This window comes from Oryctolagus cuniculus, chromosome 14, assembly GCF_051225735.1.
Source record: "Oryctolagus cuniculus isolate XC-2025 breed Fujian yellow rabbit chromosome 14, ASM5122573v1, whole genome shotgun sequence".
NCBI lineage: Eukaryota > Metazoa > Chordata > Mammalia > Lagomorpha > Leporidae > Oryctolagus > Oryctolagus cuniculus.
Window position 1 is genome coordinate 73,429,399 of NC_142880.1, and position 18,238 is coordinate 73,447,636.

General features: G+C 40.8%; 1 protein-coding gene across 2 annotated transcripts in view; it reads left to right on the forward strand.

Moving 5' to 3' along the window:
- Nucleotides 1-18,238, forward strand: part of ITGA1 (integrin subunit alpha 1) — a 181,201-nt gene that overhangs the window by 49,874 nt on the left and 113,089 nt on the right. For both annotated transcript variants that reach the window (XR_016220176.1, XM_008262192.5), the window contains exon 2: nucleotides 6,600-6,720. Coding sequence is in view for 1 of the 2 variants with exons in the window: in XM_008262192.5 (XP_008260414.3) it covers nucleotides 6,600-6,720 (121 nt within the window). In the remaining variant the exon portion in view is untranslated. The remainder of the gene's footprint in view (nucleotides 1-6,599; nucleotides 6,721-18,238) is intronic.

Genomic DNA, 18,238 nt, shown 5'->3' on the forward strand with positions numbered 1-18,238 from the left:
AGTTCAGCTTTCAGGATGCCAAGGCAGTTGGAGAACAAAAAACCCCATGCTCTTGTTGCCTACACAAGCACACGGGTGTGTTTCCCACAGTGGGATTCAGGACCCCTAAGGTTCTATAGCTTTTTCATCTTGTAAAACACAGAGCCTGAAGATGATGCTGACAGGATGGGAGGGGACTGAGTTATGAGACTGTCCAAGAATCTCAGAGATCAGGAACAGGGCCAGTCTGAGAGAAGCTGGCAGCCCCGGCAATTAATGTGTGGTGGGAGGATATGGGAAAGAGCAGATGTCTGTAGATACTGCAAAGGGAAATAAACACTATGGGAAGGACAAACTTGGAAAAACTTTCAAGGGGGATTTTTAACAAAGGATGTCTGGGAAGCACTCTTTTGGTGTTTAGTATTCTGGGTAGCACTTATAAGAGGAGACAAGTTCTTTCAGCCAGAAAGACCTTTATACTAAAATTCTTCATTTCTCTATTTATTTGATACTGTTCCATTGAACAAACTTGTACTAAACACTTCATGTGTGCCAAGAGTTATGCTTCACTGCCTCCTTTCCACCAACTATATGCAGATGCATGCATTAACTACTCTGCAGTTCCAATACCATTTATAATAACTGCAGGCCCACTAGACTTCAGCACTGAAGGTCAAAACAACTCACTCACTGCAGCAGCTGGAGTTCAAAAGCAGCTGCCCAGGATGAAACTTGGCAAATGCCTGAATACTGAGGTGTTTATTTGGATTGGCTTTTCTGGACTTGCTGATGAAGGTAGATAGCTTACTGATATATTACATCATTTCTGATGAAAGAACTTTGAACAGTGAGGTTTATTAAGCCAGTTTTTTTCTTTCATAACTGTATAGAAAAGTTCCAATTGTTTGAAGGGGGCACTGACTTGCATATATTATTTTTGACTGTGAATATAGCTTTGCTGTATTTCAGATTATAATGTCATAATCAAATGCTTGTATTGATTCTATGCGTCCAAAGGTGTATAAATATTTGTCTTACTTTTTTTTTTATGACAGGCAGAGTGGACAGTGAGAGAGAGACAGAGAGAAAGGTCTTCCTTTGCCATTGGTTCACCCTCCAATGGCCGCCATGGCCGGTGCGCTGCGGCCAGCGCATCGCACTGATCCGAAGCCAGGAGCCAGGTGCTTCTCCTGGTCTGCCATGCAGGTGCAGGGCACAAGGACTTGGGCCATCCTCCACTGCACTCCTGGGCCACAGCAGAGAGCTGACCTGGAAGAGGGGCAACTGGGACAGAATCTGGCGCCCCAACCGGGACTAGAACCTGGTGTGCCAGCACTGCAGGTGGAGGATTAGCCTATTGAGCCGTGGCGCCGGCACTATTTGTCTTACTTTAATTCTGACTTTATTTCCCATATTATTATCCACTGGGGGGCTTTGGCTCCTCCTTTTCAAGATTGTGCTGCTGGAAAAATAGTCATCTCAGATTTCAAACCAGCTAGAATGAAGGAGTACCACTGAGTTTGGGGCGAGATCAGTGATACTAAAATTTTATCGTTTATGGTAACCACATTTACATCAAAATTGATATCTAATTCACTTAGGCTATTACAGGTAATTAAGATAATTATTATTTCATATCCACAGCACTGATATTATAAAAAACATCTTGTATATTTATAAGGTATGAAAGTTGGCTGTCAATTTTTACTTGGTCTCATCATTAAATTGTTTTCCTTTCAATCCCTTAGTTTGCCTAAAAATTGAATGTATTTTATCTGAATTTCAGGAGAAAAGAAGTGCATTTGGAATTATTAAAAATACCTATTGTATCACATTATTAGTTACATCGAGCATAGCTGACTTAGCAACTCATATCCATTCAAGCAGAGGTCAATAAACTCTTCTCCAGCAGGCTTTGGTGCAACAGGATGTAAGAGGTACCCAGGGGGAATCACAGCCCAGGTTTGGGCAATGTTGGAAGCTCTGCAGTTCTGTACCACAGAGATCACACTGCCTGGGCGTGCTGTCTGATTCTTAGATAGCTCAGGGTCACACTCAGGCTTTATGAGTGTGGCCTGAGTGGATTAGAAAGTCACTGCAGTGTCACCCTGTAATTGGAACAGACTTGCAATACTTGATGGAAATGCAATACTTGATGGAAATTAGGGGGAATAGATGGTCACTGGAGTGAAAGACCACACTTGCTATTGGCTCAGATCCTGGGTGGCATCATAAAGATGTACCATGTCTTGAGGAATTGAGACGAGAATCCCAGGGATTTAACTATAAGGACAGGAGTCAGCTGCACTCCTCCTACATGGTGAAATCCTCTACTTAGAAAGCCTAACATCCTCATCATAGATTTTCTTTACTTTTGTCATTGCAGTGGGTTTAGGAACAGGAAGTTTCCATAGAAATGAGTCAAAGAACTCACTACCCCGTCCCCACTGATATGACACATTGGCATCTCTTTCAAGATACAGATAATCAGTAGAATGAGGGCACCATCCTCCTCTGAAAGAAATCTCACCTGTTAGATGGTAAATCAACTCTTTGAATTCCATCTGGGGAAGGAGTTAACCTACCTATTGGTGTGTGTGTACTTGGTATGTCTCACAGCAACTGCTACCTAGGGGGCACATGTGAATGCATTTGAAATATGATAAACTGAAGTGTAGAGTCTAAATCACTTGCCATGTATTTTTCCAGCTAGGCTGTAAGCTCTGTGAGAGCAGACGCTTTGTCTTTTAATGACTGTATTTCTGATCCCTAGCATATGTCTGATCCAGAGTAGATGAATATATGAATGAGGGAAAGGAACTGGAGATTCAGACCCTGATTCTTATATCTCCAGCAACCACTATCTTTCTTTACCACCAAGGAACTTGCCCAGAAAACCCTTAATTCACTGTCAACAAATAATTTTTAAAGTTTTCAATAAAACATAAATTGATAACTATAAAAAAGAAAAATCTATGCATGAATTTCAAAAAGTTTTTCTATCAAGATAAGCTTATGTTAACTCCACTTTTCCATGAACTCTTTGAGGTACTCTTATGTAAAGCCACATCATTTCTTGTCTACCTAATCGTATGTGTTTAGTTAAGTCCCTCAAGACAGTGGATCTGCTGCTGTGTGGCTGCTTCTCTCTTTATTTCAAAATCCTCCCCAGCCCACAGCCGGTGTAGAAAAGCTTCATGAGTTTGGCCTCTCAGTTGAGGGAATCACGTAGACTAATCAGTGGCCCCTCTCTTAAAACCATCCCCATGTCACTGGTTATTAGTCCTTTCCAGTATTAGGCCTAAGACATAAAAACTGAATCAGTATGAAGAGTGATTAACACTTTGGAATTTGGAATCCTATAGAAAGGTGAGCAAATTTCTCTGCCTTCCTGGTCTTCCTTCCCTTGTCTGCAGAACGGTGCTGATCATGGAATTTAATCATAGCATTATAGGCATTTAAGGGAGATGAAGTAAGAAAGGAGTAACATAGGGAAAGTGCACAGTAGAGCATGGTTCGTTGTAAAAGAAAGCCCCTCTTTTGGGGTACCTATGAAATCACAATTTATTTTTGACATCTACCTATTGTACATGTTTATTTCCCATCATTTTCAATATTTCAAATTTTTTTTGCCCCCTTAAGCATCACAGTCTGTTTATTTTTTAGTTTTGTTGTGAATAAATACAATTCTACTTTATTTTTGTGTATAAGTTCCAAACCAATTTAGTAATAGAAAATGAACATTGAATTAAAAGTTATGAGAAGATGCTTTTACTGTTGACTGACTCCTTTAAATCCAAAGAACAAGATGTAAACTATTTTTTTAATGTCCTCTCCTGTGCTTCAGGCTCCTTGGTGCCTCAGAAAACATGAAAAGGGCTGATTTACAATTCCTGCGGGCAAATTGCCTGTAGAATTCTAAGGACAGGAATTGAAAAAAAAAAAAAAAAAGTGTAGCACACACCCCCGGACATTCCACACAACATGTAGAATAAACAAACAGTCCCAAAAAGGAAACCAAAAGCCCTTGTATCATGTTGAGAAGGTACCACAAATGGCCTTGGGAAGAGCCTGGACTGAAGAAAACAAACAAACAAAAAAACCCAAGAGGGGTGAAATTGACCCTGATTAAAGAGAATACCTTCCTCCTCTGGTCTAATGCTTTGAGTTAGTGAGTTGCATGACTTGCATGGACATTATGAGAAAGAAACTCCATGCTATAGATGGGGGCTTCTCAGACCCCAGTGGGAATACGATGTCCCTGAGGATCTTGCAGGGATGCAGACACTGTTTCCGGACATCTGTGTAGGGCCTGAGAGGATTCAGTCTTCACAGGCTCCCAGATGATAAAGCTAGTACCGGTCAATGGAGCATACTTAGTTTTCAGTCACTTTCATCAGTGAAATCATTGGTGGTGTCATTCTAATCTCTATCTGCTGAAGAGCAGTTTTCCGGTGAGGGAGTTTCGGCTTCACAAGACTCTGTCAGTGTCTGGAGACACTGGTGATGGTTACAACTCATGGACAGCTGCTGGCACCACCTGGGTGTGGGTCCTAGATGCTGCTAAAGCACCCTACAAGGCACAAGATAGCTCCTCACAACAAAGAATGCCCTCACCCAAAACATTCATCATGCCAATGTTGAGAAACCCTGCAGTACAAGTAGTATTTTGCTCATTTCTTACATCTAAAATAGCCCACTGAAATTGTCCAAAAAAATCAAGAAAACCTCTGAGGAAAGGCAAGGAACATGTACTGTTCAGTTTGGAGTAGAGAATAAGCAGTGTTTAAAACTGTCTTCAAATATATGAAAGATTATTATGCAAAAGATGGTAACCAGCTGTTTTCCATCACCCTTGAAGAATGAACAGGAAATGTGCATAAAAGGATCTGTGTTACCCATCCATTCTTTCTCTGCTTCTTTCTCGGCAGCCAAGCAAATCTTTTCATGATCTTGCAACCATATTTGTCCTGTCCTGTGTCTGATTACTTGCAGAGACCCTCCCAAATCCTGGGCAAGCATTTTCTTCTCCCTGCCAAATCTCGTTTTTCTTTCCCCTTAAATATCCAACTTGAGATTGTCTATCTCCATAAAGTCTTCTTTCGCTAAGATGAAATAGTTACCAGTTCATCTCTAACTACAGCTGGCGCACTTCTTGTTGCAGCATATTATCTTTCAATGGATATGCTATTGTCCACGTGTGTACCAAGAGCTATGCTAGATTTTGACAAGACATAAGAGAGCTAAGTAAGAGGGCCCTTACTCTTAAGAATTGTCCAAGTGGGAGGAAAAATATTCCACACAGATAACCATGCTACAGAAAGTGATTAAAAATCTGTCTCCAGAGTAGGAGTTTGGCACAACAATTAGGACATGGCTTTAGATACCCGCATCCTACAAAGCATCAGGTTCAAACTGTACCTCTGATTCCTATTTCCTAATAATGTGCACTTGGGAGACAGTAGTTGATGGATCAAGTACTTGGATCCCTGTCACTCATGTGGTAAACTCACACTGAGTCTCAGGCTCCTTCCGCCTGGCCTACTTGTGGCCCAGCCCAACCTGACTCTGTGGACATTTGAGGAATGAAGCAGTGGATTGAAGATTCTCCCTTTCTCTTTGCCTTTCAAAAACAAAACTAAAAGAGGACATTGACTGTGGACATTGATTGTAATAGTAATAAGATTACTTCTTAGTTGGAGGGATCAAGGGGAATGTATAAATAGATGTTTTGTTGAGAATTAATGTTCTTTAATTTGCTACCTGTGTGTCAAATAAGCACTCAGTATTATTAACAAAATATGATTCCAGAACCCCTTCTGGAGATGGTCTCTGTTATTAAGGGTTTCCACTACCTGGACTACAAGGAAATGAAAGATAATTAACTCTTAGTGAATATATATATATATATATATATATTCTATATATATATATAGAGAGAGAGAGAACTTTTAGATATACTATCTAATCTAATCTCAGCAGCAAACAGGGAGTTTATCACAAACGACATTATAAGGAGTTCTTGGTATAAGCTTCCACACTCTGCTTGATTAAGGAAAGGAATCAGAGCAAATCTCAGCCTGCATAGGAAGCCTTCTCCGGGTGGAGACAACCAGCTTATGTTTCCTTTGGAAGTTGTCAAAGTAAAGCTTCATCATGACTTTGAGTGGTAATACTTATTTCCTCTGTAGTTGATAGGAAAATAAAGCTGTTTCTATTACACTGGTGGTGGTAATTTGCTGGAAGGCTCACAACTGGAAAATGGTGACTGCATTGGTCTAAATGTATGAAGATGAGTTGCTGCAAACTCTTTCCTACAAACCCTGAACTCGTTAGCTCTGGAGATGGTACCAGTAGTAAACAACCACAAAATCTTCACTGAATGTTAATAATTGTGTTCTTTACAACCACCGTGTTGATTTTTAGTCAGTAACATAGTAATACTGAAGACTTTCCTTGAGGTTCTCATTCTTTGAGCTTTGTTGCTCTTTTTTTTTTTTTTTTTTTTTTTAGCAAGAACACAGCTTTCAGTTGTAACCTCAAGAATGCCTCCCATAATTCAAAACATGATGGCCTCTTAGTTAACTTTTTGTAACTAGTTTTTGTTTTCCCTCTTAAAGTTGTTCTAGGCTTCTGCATGTCATTCAATGTTGATGTGAAAAATTCCATGACTTTCAGTGGCCCAGTGGAAGACATGTTTGGATACACTGTTCAACAATATGAAAATGAAGAAGGAAAATGGTAAGCCAATGGGTTTTTTCATTTAGTTATTTTACAACGCAATGGAAAATATTACTAGCTATAGTTTGTTTTATGAATGAAACTTCAACAGAATGAATCATTTATGCTGAAAAACGCAGTCTAATAATTCAGTCATGGAAACTGACCTAAAGTAAAAAAAGAAAAATTTCTTGGCAACATTAGAGGAAGTGGTTAGTGATGTCTGTTGAAGCCTTGATTGACCTCAAGGAAAGGCCTTAGCCAAAATAGTGATTGTTCAGTAATTATGTTATTTTGGCAAGAGTTTCTTAATTGTTCTCATTTTAGAGTAGCTTACATGCACTTGGTTGAAACTCAGTGGGAAAGAATGGGAGGCAGATGAGCTGGTGCCTTGAAAGAGTTAATATTGTTTTCATACATTGGGGCTTTACTGATCTACTGGGTCTAGTTAATGCATATAATGAACCTTATTGGATTTCTTTATACTTCTTTAAACTTTTGAGATTGCTTGAGTTCATTTAGATATGATTTTTAAATCGCATTTAACTTGTTGAATATTACAAAAATAAACATTAGCGATCCTTTGGTTTATATTTAATTTTTTTAGTAAACTTGACTTTAAAAATATTAGACTGTGGGGAATTGTAAGAATTATACTTTGCTTGAGTTTAACAACTTAACCTGAAAAAGTCCATTTTTCTGGTTACTATAATAAGAAAGAATAAAATTATATCTACTTGGAAAATAATAACCTATTGTTCTACAATAATTACTTCTCAGATAAAAAGATGTGACTTTTCTGTACTTCACTTTGTCTTTTACACTTGGTTAATTTGATAATAACTACCAAAGATTATTGAAAGTCATCATTTGAGTTTCATGTATTCTTGGAAAAAGTATTATATGCTAAGTGTTAATTAGAATTTGTAGGAATGCTTCATTCTTCTCTCCTCGCAAATATCTTAGATGAGAAATCTAATAACAGATTATGAATGTTTAAATCTTCTCTCCTTCTCTCCCACACTCTCCACCTCTCCACACCTTTCAGTTTTTTAGGTTGAATGGGTAAAATCATCTCTCTAAGATAGCAGATTATTCTCTTAGAAATTAGGCCTCTCACTGTTTGGGATATGGGCATCCCATACTGGAGCACCTGGGTTCAAGTCCCAGCTCCACTTCTGATTCCAGCTTCCTGCTAACGTGTATCCTAAGAAGCAAATGAGCAGGTAATGGCTCAAATACCTCAGTCCCTACTACCCATGTGGGAGACCTGAATTAAGTCCTGGCCTTATCCTGGATGTTTTGGGCAGTTAGGAAGTAAACAGACAGATGGAACATTTCTCTGTTTCTGTCTGTCTCTCTGACTCATTGCCTTTCAAATAAATAAATAAGAAATTAGACCTGCAATTCAGGGAGGTCTGTTTCCTAGACAGTGACATTAATCATACTTCTCTTTGTGCATAAATGATAATACACTGAAATGCAGTATGTATTTCTTCAAAAGCTTAACTTTTATATAAATACATATAAAAGTTAATTGTTAATAATTATAGTTACATAAATTTTAAAGAGAAATATAGCAAATAGCAAACTTTAAAGACTTGTAACACCTACTTATATTAAATACCTTTTTAAAAGTAGTCAATATTGTTAAAATATTTTATGAAATTCTGAGTTTCATTTTCTAATTTAAAAAACCTGCAAGTTTTCTCACCCATCTAGTGCTGCCTCTCTGGAAAGCAATCTTGAGGCCATAAGTCATTAATTTATCCGAATGGAACTTACTGAGTACATAGGGATTCATGATATCTTCTTAGTAGTCTTAGTGCGCCCAGTTGACTTCTTTAGTCTCTGTCTCTTATAATAAGAGCCCATCCTCCAACGAGATTTCCACCTTCTAAATCTCCAGTCATTCTCTTTCAAGGTTCCAGTAAGCAAGCAATGGGAAACTGAGAAATCAAGCCTGAATGAGACCTTAATATCAAGGTGAATTATATTCCTGGAGTTATCCTATCTTTATAGAAGATAAAGTATACATGAGGAAAAGACAGACCAACATTAGGAAAGACACAGAAGAGTATATAAGTTGGGCAGGCGCCGCGGCTCACTAGGCTAATCCTCTGCCTGCGGCACTGGCACACCAGGTTCTAGTCGCGGTTGGGGTGCCGGTTCTGTCCCGGTTGCTCCTCTTGCAGTCCAGCTCTCTGCTGTGGCCCGGGAGGACAGTGGAAGATGGCCCAGGTCCTTGGGCCCTGCACCTACATGGGAGACCAGGAGGAAGCACCTGGCTCCTAGCTTCAGATCAGCGCAACGCTCGGCTGTAGCGGCCACTTCGGGGGTGAACCAATGGAAAAAGGAAGACCTTTCTCTTGTCTCTCTCCCTCTCACTGTCTAAATCTGCCTGTCAAAAAAAAAAAAAAAAGCATATAGGTTGGATATAGGTTGGATGGTAAAATACGGTTGTAAAACCATATTCCTGGGACTGGTGCTGTGGCGTAGTGGGTAAAGCTGCTGCCTGCAGTTCCAGCATCCCATGTAGGCGCCAGTTCAAGTCCCGGCTGCTCCACTTCTGATCCAGCTCTCTGCTATGACCTGGAAAAGTAGTAGAAGATGGCCCAAGTCCTTGGGCCCCTGCACCCACATGGGAAGACCCAGAGGAAGCTCCTGGATCCTGGCTTCAGATCGGCACAACTCTGGCCATTGCAGCCAAATGGGGAATAAACCAGTGGATGGAAGACTTCTCTCTCTCTCTCTCTTTCTCTCCTCTCTCTCTCTCTCTGCCTTTCCTTCTCTCTGTGTGTAATTCTGACTTTCAAATAAATAAATAAATCTTTAAAAAAAGCATATTGCTGGCCGGCGCCGCGGCTCACTAGGCTAATCCTCCACCTGCGGTGCCGGCACACCCGGTCGGGGTGCCGGATTCTGTCCCGGTTGCCCCTCTTCCAGGCCAGCTCTCTGCTGTGGCCAGGGAGTGCAGTGGAGGATGGCCCAAGTGCTTGGGCCCTGCACCCCATGGGAGACCAGGATAAGTACAGCCATTGGAGGGTGAACCAACGGCAAAGGAAGACCTTTCTCTCTGTCTCTCTCTCTCACTGTCCACTCTGCCTGTCAAAAAAAAAAATATTGCTAATGGTATATCTGTGTGAAACTACTCAAACTTTAGGCAGACGTTTCTAAATCCAATATACATTTGTGAAATAACAATAATAAGATACTAACCTTTTTGATATAACAGACCATGCCTTATATCTTGTTTCTTTCATGAAATCTTGCTAGTTGTCTCTCTGAGTATTTCTTGCTGGGTTAGAGTATTTTTAATTTATTCATAGCATGAACATGAGTCAATCAAGCAGCAGGTATTTAAGTGCCTGGCAATCATGCTAAAGTCTATTGGAGATGCAAACATAAGATAAATATAAAAGTTTATAACCTAGTATAGGATTTATGAAAAATAACTAGGAATAAAGAATTGTGCAGAGCAGGGTGGAATATAAGATCAATTCAATTGGAGTTCAAAGGAAATGGCAGTGATTTGTGATTCTGGATTCTTGAGCTGAGTCTTCAGAGATGATGTACCTTTTAATAAAAAAAATAGGAGAAATGTCGCCCCAACCTGGGAAGCAACATGAACAAGGACACAGACCTGAGAGGGAGTGAGTGTTGGGAAGTAAACAGGTCTGATACTGGTCTGTAGAAAGAAGTACAATGGCAGATCGTCAAAGCTCAAGCAAGTCAGTTGGACCCAAGAAGAAGGCAAGGATAAGCCATCATAAACTGTTTTTGATGAAACTTAGTTTGGAAAATTACTTATAGATTGGTTTGGACAAAGGAGGGCCTCAAAACTTAAGTACTATAGGCAAGCAAGAACCACAGACTAGTGCTTAAGGGCTGAGGCAGCAGGCTAGATTAGGAGTTGACTGGAATATAAGAAAGGTGTGTCCAAAATAAATTTAGATGAATCATTAAGTGTGGGTGGAAGTTTGGAAACTGCAAATAAGATGTAGGAGAGGTCAGACATAGTCCATAATTGGGAAATGAGTAGTCACTGACAGAGATAACTCTGTACATGGGCAAAGAAAATCAATTTTATTTGGAGGTTAAAAAATCTGCTTTTAAATAGCTTAAAGTCAGAGTGACATCTAGGTTGTCAAAAACCTCAACCTGGAATTTGGTAAGAAGTTAGTATGTCAGGGGAAAAGCCTGGAGATTTTAGTGTTTGTTGGCAACCCTGCACTCTGCCCCTTCTGTAGCAGAGGGCTTTAAAAATATGCGCTCAATGCTATTTGTTGACTGAATGAGTGTTACCATCAATGAGAAATAAAGTTAAAATAAATAGTTTCTTACCATAATAAAAAATGAAAATGATTGTCTTTGGCAAATGTAACTACTTAGGGCTATAGAAGAAGATGGATCTCAAGTCTCTACAGTCCTTGCTTCATGCTTTTTCTCAAGTACATGGAGATGAATATTTCACCTAGCAGTTAAGACAGCAGCTAGGATCCTTAGGATCCTCACTTTCAATATCAGAGTACACAGATTCTGTTCCTGACTTTGGCACCTGATTCCAGCTTCCTGCTAATGTACACTGAGGGAGGCAGTAGTGACGGCTCAATTAGCTGGGGTCCTGCCACCATGTCAGTGACAGGGATTGCATTCCAGCTTCCAGTCTCAGTGCCTGCAGGTCACTTGAGGGTATTTGGGTAGTGAACCAGCAAGAGAGCTCTCTCTCTCAAAATTTTTAAAAAAGTAAATATATTAACATCTTATTGGTAAGTAGCAGGTATTTTACATATTGATATGTATGTGAGGCTGGCACCGCGGCTCACTAGGCTAATCCTCCGCCTTGCGGCGCCAGCACACCGGGTTCTAGTCCTGGTTGCCCCTCTTCCAGGCCAGCTCTCTTCTGTGGCCAGGGAGTGCAGTGGAGGATGGCCCAAGTGCTTGGGCCCTGCACCCCATGGGAGACCAGGAGAAGCACCTGGCTCCTGGCTTCGGATCAGCACGGTGCGCCGGCCGCGGCGGCCATTGGAGGGTGAACCAACGGCAAAGGAAGACCTTTCTCTCTGTCTCTCTCACTGTCCACTCTGCCTGTCAAAAAAAAAAAAGATATGTATGTGAGAGTTTGTGAGCATTTGAATGTTTGTGGATGTCAGATAATTTAATTCTATCTTGACATTCCATGTTCACAGTTTTATGGGAAACTTGTAAAAAGCAAAGCAACCAAAAATATGCAGCCAGAATAAAAAGTAAACAAACTACAAAAAGTACCTAGATTTCTGAACCTTTATGGGTGGCATGGTAGCAGCATATTGTTGTAAACAGACTCAGGAACTGGTAATACAAAATAAATTGCAGAAACAGGTTTGGATATTCTATAAGTCAGATAGAATGCAGACTCTGAGATATACACTGTGGAACAATGGACATATTTGAGGGAACATGAATTTTGTTAGTTAGTTTTCTGTAGGGATGAGAACTTTTGTAAATCGTATCATTGCTCATGTCTCAGAAGTTTGTCTGCCTCAGATTTAAACAAACAACAGAAACTCCTGACACGTCTTACATCATGTCTGTAGTATGCCTAATGAAGGGGCACCCTTTGACCCATTAGAAATGCATTGCTTTAATCGTTTTGGACGATTAAAAGTTAACAGGAAAGGTGGCCTCATGTCCCTTTTACCTTTCAGCTGTTTACTGTGAAGTATGTTTTACTTTATTGGTTTAGCTCAGAAATCAGATGTTTTCTCGGTAGTAAAATATGTTATACCTCTGACTAAGATCAGCCGTTGTTCATTATGGGTAGCATGAGCTGGACATCCAAATAATTGCAATGTGGTTCAGAAGAATTCAGAAGGAGAATAATTGGCTTAATAATCTTGCTTTGAAGAGAAGAAATGTAAACAAGCAGTGCACAGTTCTTCCAGTTTCCCACATTTAGGGGTAATCAGAAGCATGGCAAAGTCTCCAAGTGAGAAAATGTGAAATCAAGCTTGGGGCTTTTCATTCTCCATTGGTTCTTTGCTCATTCTTTTGTTGTGCCTGTCATTTTTAAAAAGGTTTATTTTATTTATTTGAAAGGCAGAGTTACAGAGAGAGGTAGAGACAGAGAGGAAGAAGTCTTCCATCTGCTGGTTCACTCTCCAAATGACCACAATGATCAGAGCTGGGCCAGGCTGAAGCCAGAAGCCAGGAGCTTCTTCCAGGTCTCCTACGTGGGTGCAGGTCCCCAGGCACTTGGGCCATCTTCTGCTGTTTTCCAAGGCATGTTAGCGGGGAGCTAGATTGGAAGTGGAGCAGCCAGGACTCAGACCAGCGCCTATGTGGGATGCCAGTGCTGCAGGCTGGGTTTTTAACCCACTGTGCCGCAGCCCCGGCCTCTGTACCTGTCATTTTAATTGCTATTCCAGCAACCCCTCTCTCAGGGGTCCTGTTAACTTTCGTGGGCCTCACTTCCCAGTACAATGGAGGTTTTCAGGGCTATAGATTCTTCCCTACCCAATCCTCAACCCCATGTATATCAAAACACTTTGTCATCCTGCCTCTTCCCTAGAGGATCTTCATAAATGCCAGGTAAGGTACCAGTGGTCTCATGTGATTGATGCCCTGTTTCTAATATGTGTGTCTTTTAAATAATACCTCTTGATATTGGAGGGGAAATCTGATTTTTTAAAAGTTCTGCAAAATTTTCTCATACAGATTTTCATATGTTTATTTTACATTGCTCATAATGCCTTTTGAAGTTGAAAGTTCCTTTTACCAGACTTGACATTTCTTTGGCTCACCTCATTTCCACCTTTCTAACTTTTATGACCAAAAGCATCGTAGCTAATGGTGTTGCTGTATAAGTTTTATTCTTTGAGATGACCGAGCACTCCATTTACTTTTTTAAAAATTGGCTACAAGAAGATGCTTGACATTCTGAAAGTGATCTCGGTTTGGTCTGTGTATTAAACGACAAGAAAAAGTGAGGTAAAAAGGATGTTAATGAAATAACAAATTTTTTAAAGATTTTATTTATTTATTTGAGAGATAGAGTTACGGTGAGAGGGAGAGACAGAGAGAAAGGTCTTCGGTCTGTTGGTTCACTCCCCAAATGGCCACAACGGCTGGAGCTGCACCGTTCCAAAGCCAGGAGCCAGGAGCCAGGAGCTTCCTCCAGGTCTCCCATGTGGGTGCAGGGGCCCAAGGATTTGGACCATTTTCTACTGCTTTCCCAGGCCACAGCAGAGAGCTGGATTAGAAGAGAAGCAGCTGGGACTAGAACCAGCGCCCATATGGGATGCTGGTGCCGCAGGTGGAGGATTAACCCACTGCGCCACAGCACTGGCCCCCAAATAACATAAATTTGAGGCATCTCTCTCCAGGAAACAAATCTTTTAGGGAGGAAAAACATGCATGTGAAACAGAGACCAGATACTCTTCAAATAAATATAATGATAATAATAATAAGATAGCAATGAAATGCAAGAATATCTCGGTTTACTAAATTTTATCATAATTAGAGCTTGTTCCTAGAGAAAAAAAATTTACGTTAATGATGGGTAAGTTTGACAAGTGTTTCCATATTGATCAGCAATAATATCTAAAACATACTGCAGTCCTACTACTCTGCATACAGTTCATCATAAAATACCACATAGATTTAAATCTAATAGAAATAAAAAATATAAGTTAAAGTCAACTTTCATTACATTTTAAAATGGTGATAAAACCAATAGTTCATGAAACCAGATGCCTTAGGTCTTCACATGTGAGCTTTGGGAGATGTCATTATTATCACCTTTATTTTCTAGACAGGAAATTGAGACTTAGAACAGGAATTGCCAGAGATTTAATAGAGCAAGTTTGTGACAGGGCCAGGATGTTGAACGCTAACCTCTGACTTTCCCATGAGTTCTTTCCCTCTAACAACAAGACTTCTTTAGAGCCTTGATATAGGGAAATGCTGAGGACTCTCATGGGCTTGTTTGTCCTTCCACTCAAGAAAAATATCCAGTCTCTAAAATGGAAGAAAGATTCCATAATTCAAAACCCCTGGCTGGTCACATGAATCTAGATTTTCTACATCTACTTTATTCAAATTCTCAGAGCCATTTAGCACTGTCATTCATAAACTCACTAAATATTTATTAATTAAGTGCCTATTTTGAACCTGGTGCTTTTATATACAGTAAAGATATGAGTGAACAAAATAGGCAGAATTCTTTCCTTTTGAAAAGTGCATGTTTTACTGCAGAGAGGAGGAACAAAACATAAATAATAAACTCTAAAAATAGGTAGACTATATAATATGTCAGAATGTGATCCAGTGATGTGAAGAAAAAAAATAGAGCAGATAATGGGATTGGGAAAGCTGGAGATTCCTGAAATTCCATGAACTCTATGCTTATACATTTCTCAGATCTTGTTATTTTTATGCAGCTTGGGAAAAGCAAGGCTTACTTAGGATTAAAATATCAAGATATATGTCCTTTCAAGAGCTGCATGCTTGTTGTCAGAGCAAACAGTTGGCTCCTAGAAAACACATAGAATTGTTTTATGACCTATGTCCTACTAATCCATTCTTTACCATGGGTTCCAGCTCCCAAATTCCATGTCTCAATTCGGTGCTACTACACTGACCACTTTTTGGGCTTTCAGATCTCAGTCTTTAGTTACCCCAGAATATTCAATAGACCGTGGTTCAAGTTCATGTATCAAATCAGTTCTCAACGATCACCATACTTTAGGAGCTTTCTATTGTCCTAGAGATAAAATGTAACCTCTAAACCCTTCCTTCAAGGTCAGCTCCTTGCCAGTCTCAGCCTTCTTTCTCCAGCGTGTACAGCTTAATCTGTCTACCCATACTTCATTCTCTTCCATTTTCAATCTTCATTCTCCTGTCTCTACACTTTTTCCTGGGCTATCCACAACCACCCTTTCCTTCTGATTTATAATTCACAATAGTTTGGGTACTAATTAGCATGCTTGCTGTTCAGGATTTGCTTTTCTTCTCTTATACTAGAGTTTCCCCAGGGAAGAGTGCATGCTTTCCAGCTCTTCAGTTCTCCCCTACATACTTATATTTGTTCTATTCAGACAATGGAATCCTAGAGTTGGACAGAACCATGTGCACCTATCTCCCATCCACTTTAGAAATGCTTTCCAAAATATTTTTGACCTCTGCAACCTATCTCATCTTGGCCAGTGGGGCTGCCTGACTCGACCATGCATGCCTTGTCAGTTTAAACCACTTTCTGCAAGCCCACCACCATACCAACTCTCCCCTAAATCTCACTAGATGAGCACAGCTGCTATTTTCCAAAAAGCAGTAGGGGAGGGGTGTGAGTGAGGCAAAAATTATCTCCTCCTCCTGTTTCAGGTAACTTTTACTGCTTTACTCCTTGATAAGTTACCCCAACATTTATTGGCATAAAACAATGACTCAGCATTTCTCAATATTTTGAGGATTTAATTATGTTCCTCTGTATTTTTTTTTTCTGACAGGAAGAGTTAGACAGTGAAAGAGAGAGAGAGAGAGACAGAGAGAAAGGTCTTCCTTTTTCCGTTGGTTCACTCCCCAAAAAAATGGCCGCTATGGCCAGTGCGCTGCGGCCAGCTGTGCCGATCTGAAGTCAGGAGCCAGGTGCTTCCTCCTGGTCTCCCAGGCGGGTGCAGGGCCCAAGCACTTGGGCCATCCTCCTCTACCTTCCCGGGCCACAGCAGAGAGCTGGTCTGGAAGAGAAGCAACTGGGACAGAATCCGGCGCCCCAACCGGGACTAGAACCTGGAATGCCGGCGCCGCAGGTGGAGGATTACCCAAGTGAGCTGCTGCATCGGCCCCTCTGTATTCTTTTTTTTTTTTTTTTTTTTTTTTTGACAGGCAGAGTGGACAGTGAGAGAGAGAGACAGAGAGAAAGGTCTTCCTTTGCCATTGGTTCACCCTCCAATGGCCGCTGCAACCACCGCACCGTGCCTATCCGAAGGCAGGAGCCAGGTGCTTCTCCTAGTCTCCCATGGGGTGCAGGGCCCAAGCACTTGGGCCATCCTCCACTGCACTCCCTGGCCACAGCAGAGAGCTGGCCTGGAAGAGGTGCAAATGGGACAGAATCTGGCGCCCTGACCGAGACTGGAACCCTGTGTGCTAGCGCCACAGGCGGAGGATTAGCCTATTGAGCCGCGGTGCCGGCCCCCTCTGTATTCTTAACTCATCATATGATTTCAGTCATCTGATATTTCAGATGGAACTGGAAGGTCCCACATGGCTGAAAGTTTGTGCTAACAGGCAACAAAGCATCATTTCTTCTCTGTGGGGTTTCTCATAAAGAAAACTGCTTCCTCATAGCATGGTGGTCTCAGATGTCCAAAAAAAAAAAAATAAATAAAATAAAATAAAATAGGATCTGCAAGACCTTTTAACCCTAGCCTCAGGTATCATAGTGTCAATTCTGAGACTTTTCTATATATCAAAAAATTCCAGATTGAAGGAGAGAAAAAAATAGAGTATGACTGTTAAAACGATGAGATTCAAAGTCATGTTACTAAGGCCTACATTTTCCAAACCATCTAATATACTTGCAAGCTCTCGATATTGGCCCATTCAGGGTCCTGCATGGGGAATGATGTCCCTTCCTTGTGTTTGGACAGATCTATCCATCTGGATCCACCCTGTCTACCTGGTCAGGGACTCTACTACCTCTTTTAAGACATCAGCTTTCCTCTTACTGATTTTTTCTCACCATTTAATCATAAGTAGATTGCCTCTATTGTAAATGTAAACTCAAGCCAAGCCCTTAATTGTCTCCTATTCTCTGAATAAAAAAGTTCACATTTATTACCATGGCCCTATTTCCCTCCTTTTTAGTCAAGTTACTTGAAATGAAATCTGCTATAAACTCAGGGTCCCCATTCTTGCATCAAATGAGGTAAAGAGACAGAGTGAGACTACTGATTCATTCCCCTGATGCCTGCAACATCCAGGACTGAGTCAGGCCAAAGCCAGGGTTTGGGAACTCAATCTGGGTCTCCCATGTGAGAGGCACGCACCCACCTGCTGCTTCCTATGGTGCGCATTATCAGGAAGCTGGAGTAGAGATCAGAGTTGGGGCTCAAACCAAGGCACTCATATATAATATGTCCCAAGCAGTGGCTTAACCCCCAGATCAAACAGCTCCACTGAGCTCTCATTTTTTATATTCTTTCCTTCTTTGGCTTTAAGGACACCACTGTTTCTTGATTCTCCTCCTCCCTCTCTGATCACTTCTACTTGGTTTTCCTCTTACTCACTGAACCCTTTAAGTGCTGATTTCTGCTAAACATCAGCCTTCATCACTCCTCTTACTCTGTTCTCTTTTGAGGTGGTAATTTTTATTTTTGAGGCCTCAACCATGGCCATAACACTATCATGTCCCACATGGTTTCTGAGTGTTTCCCAGCAAGACTGAGCCCAGTTGTCTGCAGAAGTAATCCATTATTATTGTTGCTTTCTTCCTTCTTCTGTCATTTCCCCCATCTCCACACTTGTGCATACTTGGAATTGCCACCAAGAAAACCACCTGCA